Below are 12883 nucleotides of genomic sequence, written 5' to 3'. Positions count from 1 at the left end.
AGATATCAATATATCCTTTAGTTGCTGACTTTTGATCCCTCAAGGGAAGAAACGGTCTCCCTCACTGAGGATCTCTGCAAGTTCAATCTGCTTTGTTTATATGCATCCTGACCCAGCTACCCATTCTCCTGAACCACTCTTCCCAGCTCCTACTAAACTAGTAACATGTAGAAGGAGTGTGTCCCCTGTGCTCTGGCTACACAGTACTGCCTGTATGCTCTCAGTCCTTCACCATTTCTCGTGTACCCCCTGGCTGACATGTTGAGGGAGCCAACAATATCTTTGTGAATCACTGCACAGCATCTGGACATGCCTTGGGCACAGCAGTTGCCCAATAAATACACAGGGAAGGAAAGGAGAAAGCACCACAGTAGTAGTAATACGTGAAGACATTGTACTCCTGAACAAGAGAAGATAAATGTATGTGAACATGTTTGCTGTGACAGAACTGCTTCTGCCACTCATTTGTTTGTTCCTTGAACTTGTGCTCATGTAGGAAGGGCTGGTGCCTTCTGAGGTTCTGAGCTACAGTGGCCAGCACACTTGTTCCCACTGGATGCACTCTGCAGGGGTGTGTCGTGTAAACTGCTAAATATAAGTGTACAAGTAGCTTTCCAATGGCTGTTTTGACAGGCATTAGGACAGAGAAGTACCGAATGTCTGAGGGCATTAACTGTGAAATCTGATCCAGTCTGAGGTTATAATAAAAGGATTCCCAGAGGAAATGCTATTTGATCTTGTTAGCTAGAGGATTTGTGGGATTTTAATAATCATATTAATTTACTGAGCTAGAGAACTAGTTAGCATATGCCAATAATTTTTTAAAAAACAAAGCAAAATTGGTAAGTATTCTGTATAATACTTTCAAATCTCCATATGGCTCAAAACAATAACCATCATAAATATTAAATGTTCAAGAGAAATATATGCAATTACAATTTTCCTTATGCAATAGATCAGCATCTCTCAAATCTTCTGGTTTCAAAACTCTACTATACTCTTAAAACTTATCAAAGACTCTAGGGCTGGGTGTGTGGTCTAGAGGTAGAGTGCTTGCCTAGCATGCATGAAGCCCTGGGTTTGATTCCTTGGTACCATATACACAGAAAAAGCCAGAAGTGGTGCTGTGAGTCAAGTGGACAGTACTTAGTCCCCGAGTTTAAGCTACAGGACTGGCAAAAAAAAATTTATCTAAGACTCTAAAGAACTTATGTTTCCATGAGTCATATCTGCCATATTTAGCACATTCAAAAATAAGGCTAAGAAAGATTTGTGTATTTACTGATTCATCTAAAAAGCTATAATAAATGCTACTTCTACATTCAACCTATGATCCTATCACATGTATGAAGCCTCTGAAAAGTTCTGTAAACTTATAAAAGGAAGAGATAGGAGAGGAAAGTTCTGTCTCGGTACTATTCTGAAAACAATTTGACATCAAGAATTCTCTGAAAATGTCTCATAGGTCTCCAGACCACGTATTGAAACCTACTCTCTGATAGCAATTACTATCTCTAAAATAACATGCTAATTAAAATATGCTAAAGAACATGAAAAGGCATTTCACAGTAGGAGAAATCAAATGACTAATAAACTCATGAACATTATTCAACCTCAGTGGTCAAATTAACATAAGGAATCATAATACCAGATTAGCAAAAAGTCATTGTGAAAACACTCAGTGTTGGTGGGAAAATAACTGGCCTTAATCACTGGCCTTATCAAGGCCCTAAAAATGTTTATATTCTTCGTTCTGGAAATCATACCACTTCACTTTATTCCTGACAAAACAAGCAGGAAGGCCATGTGAGAAATGGAAAGCAGGCACTGGCTGTAATCCCAGCCATAATCCCAGCTTCCTAATAGGCTGAGATCTGAAGATTGAAGTTCAAAGCCAGCCCGGGCAGAAAACTTCATGAGACTCTTATTCTTTCCATTTAACCAACAAAAAGTCAATTGGTAGGACACCAGTTTTGAGCCAAGTGAGAGCATGAAATCCTGAGTTCAAGTCTCAATACAAAAACAGAAGAGGGGCCGGGAGTCTGGCCTAGTGGTTAAAGTGCTTGCCTAGCATGCATGAAGACCCAGGTTCGATTCTTCGGTACCACATACATAGAAAAAAGCCGGAAGTGGTGCTGAGGCTCAAGTGGTGGAGCTCTAGCCTTGAGAAAGTCCAAGGACAGTGCTCAGGCCCTGAGCTCAAGACCAGGACTGGCAAAAAAAAAAAAGAAAAAAGAAAGACGGAATAGATATATAGGCACTCATTTAACAAGGCTCATTTAAAAATGCACATCTAAGCCAGATGCCCATAGCTCAGTCCTTAATCCTAGCTATTCAGGAGGCTAAGATCTGTTGTGGCTCAAAGCCAGCCCATGAAAGTTTGTAAGACTCTTATCTCCAATTAACCACCAAAAAAACAGAAGTGACATTGTTGCTCAACAGATAGGGCAGTGGCCTTGAGCTGAAGAGCTCAGGGACAGCACTCAGGCCAAGAGTTCAAGTCCCATCACTGACAAAAAATACAAATGTAGACCTACAACAGAAGGGGAATTATTCTTGTAAATGATATTTCCACATAGCATCTTGTAAAAAACATTCACAGATCTGATCAAATATTTTAAAATGGAGGTTATGACTTAGTTTAAACTGTTTAAAAGAATTCCATATGCCATAAAGCATGTTCCATATATTAGCATATATGTGTATCTTCATACAAAAGAAAGTATCAAAAAAATCACTGGGCAATAAGATTTTGAAAGATGGTTTTCTAGTTGTATATCTTTGTTTAAACTTTTCCTAAACTAAGCTTGGATTAGCTGATTCAAAAATGTATTTTTTTATTATTTTAAAGTGAAAGTCAAGCATTGTGGTTCATACTTATAGGCCTTGCAATTTAAGAGGCTGAGGCAGAAGGATCTTGAATTCGAACCCAGAAAAGGCATCATATCAAGATCTCATCTTTGAAAAGCAAACAAGTAACTCCCTCAAAAGAACACCCCACACACACACACACACATACACAGCCTAGTTAGTAAAGGGAAAATTAACAATTGAAATCAACTTGGTTCCATTTAATTTAAAAGAATACTGATTTTCCTCAACCTAGACACTTACATGATATCTTTAGAATAGGAAGGTTATATAAATGCATCTGATACAAACAGATGTACAAGGTAAAGAGAGTGGCAGGATGAATGCCTTCTGGCTGTGGACCAGGTGCGAGTTACTGTCTGTCATGCTGAACTCACGTCCTGGACAGCAATAGGGAAGCACTTTAAGCCACAGTGCCACTTCCATTTTTCTTGTGGTTAACTAGAGATAAGAGTCTCATGGACTTTGCTGCTTTGGCTGGCTTTCAGCCTCAGATCCCCAGGTCTGAACCTTTTGAGTAGCTATGAGTACAGGCATGAACCACCAGCATCCAGATCTTAATCCTTTTGAAAACTAAAAACAACCTTGTGACTGGGCCTAATATTCGGGATTAAATTTGGATTTTATGATACAGCCGTAATTATAGAAGATAGTTGCTTTAGTGCCTTTTATAAGGGCTGTGCTGTGACCTGACTCTACCCTTTTATGCTCTGTTACGTGACACCAGTAAAGGACAATGTTGCCAGTTTGTGAGTAACACAGTACTTTTTACGCTTGCCTTGCTCTGAGGAAGGAGATCCACCTCCAAGCTGTTCTTTCAGTTGGATTTTGCCTTGTTATTACCTAGAACCTTCTTGATTTTGTTCAGAGTTCTTGTCTATAAGAGGATTGGGATAAGGCAGCCACTTATTCTGAGTTTCCATGGAAATACAGAGGCAGATTTAATTATACATATTCATTAGCTTAGATGGGGGGGGGCTTCTACCTTCTACTTCAGGTGTTAGCCACAACGATGTAGACTATTATAATTCAGGAGTGTCTCAGTGACACCTGAAAGCTGGTGTTGGCATTTAGAAGCCTATTGACAAGTTCTTTCAGAAGTTCCAGCAGTTGCCAGACACTGATTTCTCATACTTGTAATCTTAGCTCCATAATTATGAGGCTGAAATGTGAGGATCATGGTTCAAAGTCAGGCAGGCAGACAAATCTTGAGAGATTCTTATCTCCAGTTAACTAGCAATACACTGTAAGTGGAGGTGTGGTTTACATGACAGAGTGCCAGCCTTTAGTGGAGAAAGTTAAGAGGTAGCATCCAGGACTTGAGTTCAAGCCACAGTAGCAGAGTACAAAAAAAAAAAAAGAACAAAGAGTTAAGGAGTTAAAGTCTAACTTGTTTTTGTCCCTTCTTTATTTATGTTCCTTTCTGGCTTTTTTTCCTTCTGTCTTTCCCCCATTTTGTCCCTCATTCTCTCCTTACTGTAGCTTACTTACAAGTTCTCCAGAAACAAAAAGAAAAAAAACTTCTAGTTCTTAGAATATAAATTTAGACATTAATATTGTGACAGCCCTGTGGGAGGGGAGGCAAAGTTTGTGCCCAGCCATCTTACAAGTTCAATTTCTATGAAGGAAGACTTCTGTTTCTGGTCATACTCCAAGTATGATGTTGCTTGGCCCAGAAATGAGGCAGGGAACTTCCATTAGAAATGACGAGCTTTGTAGAGCTTCTGAGTGACTCCTAGGCCCCTAATGATTTCCAAATTGTAAAGATAACCCAGGTTTTTACTAAAAAGTGAAATTCTAAGTCTTACTGGGCATTCTGAATCACAATCATGTTTTAAGAAATACTTAACACAGATATTTAAACAGATTAAAGTTTAAAGCAGATTAAACATTTAAGAAATATTTAATTTAAGAAATGTTTAATCTGTTTTAAAGCTGAGCTCCAATGGCTCATGCCTGTAATCCTAGCTACGCAATAGGCTGAGATATGAAGATGCAGGTTCAAAGCCAACCTGGCAGAAAAAGTACGTGAGATTCTTATTTCCAATAAGATTGTTATTTCCAAAAAAGCCAGAAGTAGAGCTGTGACTCAAATGATAGAGCCCTACTCTTGAGCAAAAAGAAGCTCAAGACAGCTCCCAAGCCCTAAATTCAAGCCCTAATACACACACACACACACACACTAATGCGTGCCTTAGTCTTTTGCATTGATTGGTGTTTGAATAGACATTCAAGCCTCATTTATCCTTTCAGAAGCATGGACACTTAACCCAGTTGTTTCTGTGCAGGTGTGAAATTGAGGCAACTCTTGAGAGGCTAAAGAAACTGGAGCGTGATCTCAGCTTTAAAGAGCAGGAGCTCAAAGAACGGGAAAGACGGTTAAAAATGTGGGAGCAGAAACTGACTGAGCAGTCCAACACCCCGGTAAGTGTCTTCCCCACCAGAGCCCATGCAGTATGTAGGATCAGCCCGCATGGCAGCATGGCAGCATGGCAGCATGGCCACCCAGTCTTCCTCCTGCCCCTGCCACCACCTCCTTGTTTCTTGCCTGTGCCTGTGTCCAAAAGGCTGGAATTTGGAGCAAGGTATATAAATTAACCAACATGACAGAAACATAAAAGAAAAAGATTATTTTCATTCTAGCTCTTTCATTAAGCACTGTTATTTTTCAATATATTTTTTGTAGATTTGAATTTACAAAGAAAATAAGTCAGATATAGTTTCTGTTATTTCTCTGGAGTAAGTGCCTAAATGCTGATTTAACTTCTTCTAGTTGATCAGTAATTAATAGCTGCCATTCTAAGGCAGTGAAAAACATCTTTGATGTGTCAGACTCAACCACAATTTACTTCTAACACTGAGCTGGCTGATGACATAGGCAATGCTGATATTGATGTTTCTACCTCTGTTCAATGATATGATCATAGACAGCAAAAGATTGAAAAAAGACCTCTCTTAGGACAAGCTTCCAGGATGTTCTACATTAAGGAAGGCGTCCTCCTTTTAAAAGTTTTGTTGTCCATATACTAACCTTGAGCTCATGTGATTTTTAACATTGAATCAAACTTCCACATTAGTCTATTTAAGTGGCTTCAGGAATTAAGTACCAATTTAGAATTGGTTTTTCCATGTCTTTTAATGTGTAACTGTATAAAATCACAAATGAAATGGGAGATTAAGAGTAAACTTAACTCAGTGGGGCACCAGTAGCTCACGCCTATAATCCTACTTACTCAGAAAGCTGAGATCCCAGAATCACAGTTCAAAGCTAGCGTGGGCAGGAAATTCTGTGAGATTCTTATCTCCAATTAACCAGCCAAAAAGAGAAGTGGAGCTGTGGCTCAAGAGGTAGAATGCCAGTCTTATAAAATAAAATAAAATAAAATAAAAACCAACAAACAAAGAACAATTGAGGGACAGCACCGAGGCCCTGAGTTCAAGACTCAGTACAGGGAATGGTGGGTAAACTTACTGACAAACAAAACCAAAACTAGCTTAAATGCCTCTCCTCAGTGATCTCCAGAAAGCTGTCCTATCTCAACTGTCTGACTCCATTAAGCAGCTTCAGAGTGATTCTAATATGTAAAGAATGAATGAAATAGTTTGTCACCTGTTCTAACTTGTGTGAGAAACAGCCCAGTATCTTTAAGGGGGTTAGAATAAAGTTAATTGTTTGTAATCAGATCTAACTTTTGCAAAGATGACTTTGGTAATCCAGGTAATCCCAAAATAAGAATTGACTTGCTATGTGTAAGTTTTTGTAAGTTCCTGAATTTAACTTGACTTTCAAAAAAGAGCTGGGGTGGGGACAGGGAGTCCTGCTCCAGGTAAACGGGTGGCAGCAAGCAGGCTCAGGGAGAGGCCCCCGGGGTCATCATAAGAGCCCCCCCACACTTCTGTCAGGGGGGTGAGGCAGGGGCAGGAGTGACAGGATACCCTTGTCCCTGCATCTTCTGAAATCCAAGAAGTCTCCTGCTTTTTTTCCTTGAATGCATTGAAATCTTAAGCTAATGAGTCACTGCATGGCTTGATGCTTTCTTAATGTAGGATTGTAAGAGAAGAAAAAAAGAAAACCACCTTTAAGCCACCTATTAGAGTATGCTTTAAAACCTTTCTTTAGTTTAGTGGCATCCATTTTGCAGAGAAATTATGGGCTGCCTTGTGCATATTATCGCTCTTGGTAACATAGTTGTATACTAAATAATGAAACAGCGAGTGCTCAGTAGGTTGCATGCATGCATTTTAACTCCAGAAAACTTCTAGCTAACAATGGACAGCAGGAAACACAAGCTCAGTGAGATTTTTTCCTTCCCTTTTCCGCTTAGGAGCTGAATTTTCTTTCTTTTCTTGCTTTTAATGTGTTCTCTGCCTACAGCTGCTACTTCTGAAGGAAGGCAAGTTTATGTTCAGGTAGTTCATATGTAGGTACTTCCTTTTATCCTCATTTCACTTTCTAGTTGGCTTTAAATGAGATTACTGCAAGAACTATAAAAATAAGTCTTAAAAGAGAAATGGCTACAGGCTTAGGTTTCTGTAGATAGCTGTATCTTAATTATAAAAGTCTAACCATTATGTAGCTTTATAAAAATGTTATTAAAGTCCAGAGTCGCTGGTTAGATTTGGAGATTTAATTCATCTATGGTTTCAGCAATAAACATCTCACCTGGGTCAAAAAAATTATTAAATTGATTTCAGGGACATTATTTTCTTACTTAAAACAACAAAGGTATTTGGGAAGATGAGTCTCTATGCATTAAATAGCAATAATGTTCTTTGTTTTTTTTAATTGCCACAACTTGCTGTAAACATTTTAGGAATAAAATTTTACCTGTTTATTTTAGTGACCAATATAAAGATTTATGCAATAATAAATAAGCAACACAGATGTCCTACAAGGATCTGATAATTGAGAACAAAATTGAGAAGTTGAAAACAGACAATTACAGAGAAAATAAGATTCTATTTCTAGTGCTTAAGGATTTAAGGCAATGCTTTTTTTTTCATATATATGCAACTTGTTACCTGAATTATCTGAAGTTATTACTAAGCTTGCATATCTAGAACTATTCTTGATAGAAAAAGCTGGCATAAAAATAGATAAGCTTGCTGGGTGCTGGTGCACCTGTAATCCTAGCTACTTAGGAGGCTGAGATCTGAAGATTGAGGTTCAGAGCCAGGCTGGGAAAAAAAGTCCTTGAGACTCTTACCTCCAGTTAACGACCAGAAAACTGGATGTGGTGCTGTGGCTCAAGAGGTAGAGTGATAGCCTTGAGCTGAAGAACTCAGGGACAACACCCAGGCCCAGAGTTCAAACCCCATGACCAACAAAAAAATAAATAAATAAATAAAAAGATAAGCTTGGTACAAATGACTCAAGACTGTAATATCCTTGCTACTCAGGAGGTTGAGATCTGAGGCTTGCTGTTCAAAGCCGCCAGAAGAGTACATGAGACACTTATCTCTAATTAACCACCAAAGAAACAAAAGAGGAGCTGTGGCTCAACTGGTAGAGCACTAGCCTTGAGTAAAAAAGCTCAGGGACAGAGCTCAAGATCTGAGTTCAAGATCAGAACCAGCACAAAAATAGATAAATTAATATTTAAGTTTAAAAATTAGGAAATTGATACTAAATGTTAGATATCTTTACCTTCAAAATGTACAGTTCATCATAGAGTTATATAACTTGTATACTCATATGAAAAAAGTCGTAATTTGCTTATTTATCAAATGAAGAAGCTGTCACATTTTAACAGCTTTATCCCTGAAAATAAGTATGATTTTCATGGAAGTATTTATGGGAAAGATTATGAGAATAAGCTGGCTGCTCAAAATAACTACATAGGGTAGGAAATGTTTGTCTCCACTGTGAAAAAGAGAACTCATAGAATAAAGTTCTGTGAGAAGAAGGAAACTGCCCGGCACCAGTAACTCTTGCGTGTAATCCTTGCTACATAGGAGGCTGAGGTCTGAGAATCTTGGTTCAAAACCTGCCTGGGCTGAAAAAAAAATCCCTGAGACTCTTATCTCTAATTAACCAAGAAAAAGTGGAGCTGTCTCTCACATGACATAGCACCAGCCTTGCAAGTAAAAAGCTAAGGAAGAACACCCTGTCCCTGTGTTCAAGGTCCAGTACTTGCATATGCACACACACACACACACACACACACACACACACTTGAATATTTAAAAAATAAAATCAAAATTAGTATTAATACTAATTAATGAATTTTCCTCCATTTTTCACATGTGTTCATATATGTGTGTAAGTATGTCTTCAAAAAGATAGAGTGAATCTAGAATTTGTTTACAAGTGAACTGCTGAATAATTTGAGTACATTATGAGATAGCAGATCCGGCTGTAGTAAATATCAAGAGGAGTGAGTGACTTCTACTCATTTGGAATGTGAAGTCAGAACAAGGGTATAGGGAAGGAGGTCGACTCACCAGATTTGCAGAGCACGTGGACAGCTGAACTGTTTTCATACTTGTTCTTCCTTGGCACCAGAGTCTTCATTTGTTACCTGAGATTTAATATCTGCCTGATTTCTTCTTCTTTTTTTAATGAATATAATGGTTAATAAAATATTTCCAACTGAAAGTGAAATTGGGGAAAATGAAGGGAAATCCTAAATGCAATTTTGGTTTTAAGCAAAACATGAGCTTAAAACATGCACTTTCCTGTCCATTTGAAAGATGGCTTGCTGTGGTGCTTTGCAAACTTGTGGTTATGATTTACTCTGTCATCTGTCGGTTATGGCAAGTGCACGGATGCCAAATCTGCCATGAAATAAGTTCTCACATCATTTCTTACATTCATGCATTGCACTAATCATTCGCCTCCTGCATTGTACCAACTAATTGTGTGGTATCTATTCCCCTGATTTAAATTGGTCCTAATTTCTCTTTTTTACTTCTGTCCTTTCTTTCCCTTTGATAGCTTCTCTTGCCTCTTGCTGCAAGAATGTCTGAGGAGTCTTACTTTGAATCTAAAACAGAGGAGTCAAACAGTGCAGAGATGTCATGTCAGATCACAGCAGCAAGTAACGGGGAGGGCCATGGCATGAACCCAAGTCTGCAGGCCATGATGCTGATGGGCTTTGGAGATATCTTCTCCATGAACAAAGCAGGAGCTGTGCTGCATTCTGGGATGCAGATAAACATGCAAGCCAAGCAGAATTCTTCCAAAACCACATCTAAGAGAAGGGGGAAGAAAGTCAACATGGCCCTGGGGTTCAGTGATTTTGACTTGTCAGAAGGTGACGATGATGATGGTGACGGTGAGGAGGAGGAGAATGACGTGGATAATAATAGTGAATGAAAGCAGAAAGCAAAGTGATGAAATAGAAAAAAGAAAAATTGGGAGAAAAGTAAAGCCAAAAGCCAAAACCAAAGAAACACATTATCTCAGTCTGTTCAAAAACAGTAAAGAGGCAGGGAGGAGAAAAGTGCATTAAGACAATCACATTTACATGTCAACAATTTTCTTATCAGTTTTATTTTGAATTTATTTTTGCTTTCAGAAAAGTGGGATTTGGGTTAAGTAAAAAAAAGGAAAGTATATTTATGAATCAGCAAATACGGTGCCTGATCATAGAAATTTGTGCTTGTACACACAATAGAGCATTTTTACACTAGTGACATTCTAGCTTTTTCTTTTTTAATGAATATTTTATAGTTCATATTTGACTTTATTTTGTTCCCTTTATTCAGTTGGTTGAGAAAACCTACCTTTGCAACAGGCATTCTTCACTCCTAATTCTTCTTTGACACTTGATTTTTCTGTAATATATGACATTTCTTTCTCTTGTGATAGTACATTGTAATGGCAGAAATGATTGATAGTGACTGTAAAATCCAGCCACAAAAAATACTGAGATGAAAGAAGGTTATAACAAAGCACTCCTTCAGAAATAACCTAACTGCCAAGATACTAAATAGCACAGCTACTCAAAGTAAAACCAGAGCAATGTTGTAGGTAGTAATTGGAAGGAGGAATATGCTAATTTAAAGCCAGCAATAGTTAGCGTGGGCTTGCAATAAGGCACGTTTGCCCAGAAGCAACCCCATCTGAGGCTTAGCTTGGCCGTTCCTGGAGGGAGATGTGGTACGAAAGCATGCATCCAGGTGTGCATGCTGCTTGCAGCTGCACTTGGTGTGGCTGACTATTTCTTTGTTTTGCAAAGGGACAGTCATACTGTGTACTAAGTAGGCATACAGATTCCTTAAGGGAGAAATTAAATACTACAAAGGGAATAGCAAACGTGTTATCCTACTTAGGTACAAAGCACATTCTAAAGGATACTTTTATGTCAAAATCAGCTTTCCAGAGATTATTCCTTTTTTTTTTAGATCTTGCTCAGTGTTTCAGAGAGATAGATACAGGTGCTGTTCTGAAAACCCGAGTACCCCAGAGATAATCTTAGAATGTTTTCACATGTTTTTCAAAGAAAACAATAAAAAAAATGTAACTAGTTAAGGCAAAAGAACAAATACTTTTTGCCATTAAATCAGAAAACAATGTCATTCATTTGACTGTTAAATACTTTTGGTTGTTCTTTATAAGTTTTAACAAATTTCATGTTACCTAATCATACATGTTATCTAATATTATGTTCAGGTATATTTGATCATACAAGTGTTGAGGGGCGGGAGTTTGGCCTAGTGGTAGAGTGCTTGCCTAGAAGGCTTGAAGATCCAGATTTGATTCTTTGGTACCACGTATATAGAAAAAGCTGGAAGTGGTGCTGTGGCTCAAGTAGTAGGGTTCTAGCCTTGAAGAAAGCCCAAGGATGGTGCTCAGGCCCTGAGTTCAAGCCCCAGGACTGGCAAAAAAAAAAAATTGGGATTTGAAATATGGTAAGCTTCTGATCACTACCAAGAACTGAAAAATACCACCAAATGAACAAATATGCTCTGCCTAGTTTTATGTAGGGAAAAAGAGCTAATAATGTTTACTTGGTAGGCAATCTCAGGCAGTTTAATGTCTGTGAGTCTGTTTGCTTATCATCAAAATGGAAACAATGATAATCTACTTCAAAGGAAATGTTGTAAGGATCAAAAATGTGGAAAGCAGTACTTAGAGCAGTACCTGGCTCAAGGTAGTAGCCAGTCAACATTAGCACTGTACAAGTTAAAAGACACTGAGAAAACTAAACTATCAATTTCAAGGAACACTTTTCTAGTAGTATGAAATGAAACTAACAGTGAATGTCTTTCAGAAAACATAAGCTCAACAACCAGTTTTAATTCAGTTGCTCTTTAGAAACTGTATCCTGTCTAGGAGCACCTGGTCTGAGGGGTTTACAGACTGTGTTTCCACTCCCTGGTTAAGTAAACACAGAGTGAAGTGAGCAGGTAGGCCTTTGCCCCGAAAGGTGGGTCCCTCCCATGCCCATTCTGCTATAATCCTCTATCTGAGCAATTCTCTATTTGAACTGAATAGATGAAGATACATAGGCACAGCCAGGCCACTCAAGTAAAAAGGAGGTGTTGCAACTCCTTCCTTTTGAGCATTCCGTGGAGACCGTAGGAAGAGAGCAGCAGAATGAGAGCAGCCTCATGCACATATTCCCAGGAAGATACTCATTAGACGGGTACTGCCTAGCCAGGTACCCTTGTAGAGACTGGCTAGATGACCATTTTGCACTCATGGAGCTTACTTGCTAGTGAGCAGAATCAACAATCTACAGAACAGGCATCATGAAATAGGTTAATATTTGCTAAGTACGTGCTAACAAATGAAACACAAGATGGGATAAGGCTGGTAGGAGAGCCCTGAGGTTTTAGAAAAGTGATCAGAAAAAAATCTTGCCTAATAAAATAATATCTGAGCAAAGGTGAGAAACCTAATTACTTGGGAGGCTAAGATTGCTGAAATCTCAGGGCAAGACCAGCCTCAACAGAAAAAACGTTCAGGAGACCCCCTTCTCAAGTAAGAGCTGGTTGTTTGAGCCTATTACCATATCCACTTAGCAGCCTAACGTAGATAGATGTCTGCACCCATGTAGGAAGT

At 38.6% G+C, this 12883-nt stretch overlaps 1 protein-coding gene across 1 annotated transcript in view; it reads left to right on the top strand.

Moving 5' to 3' along the window:
- Window positions 1-12883, top strand: part of LOC150056198 (cell division cycle-associated protein 7-like) — a 196897-nt gene that overhangs the window by 98595 nt on the left and 85419 nt on the right. Inside the window, exon 11 of the mRNA XM_090342621.1 lies at window positions 5160-5295. Within this exon, the coding sequence (XP_090198747.1) occupies window positions 5160-5295 (136 nt within the window). The remainder of the gene's footprint in view (window positions 1-5159; window positions 5296-12883) is intronic.

This window comes from Megascapheus bottae, chromosome 12, assembly GCF_031878675.1.
Source record: "Megascapheus bottae isolate mThoBot1 chromosome 12, mThoBot2.hap1, whole genome shotgun sequence".
NCBI classification, from domain to species: domain Eukaryota; kingdom Metazoa; phylum Chordata; class Mammalia; order Rodentia; family Geomyidae; genus Megascapheus; species Megascapheus bottae.
This window is presented reverse-complemented; position numbering and strand designations above follow the sequence as displayed.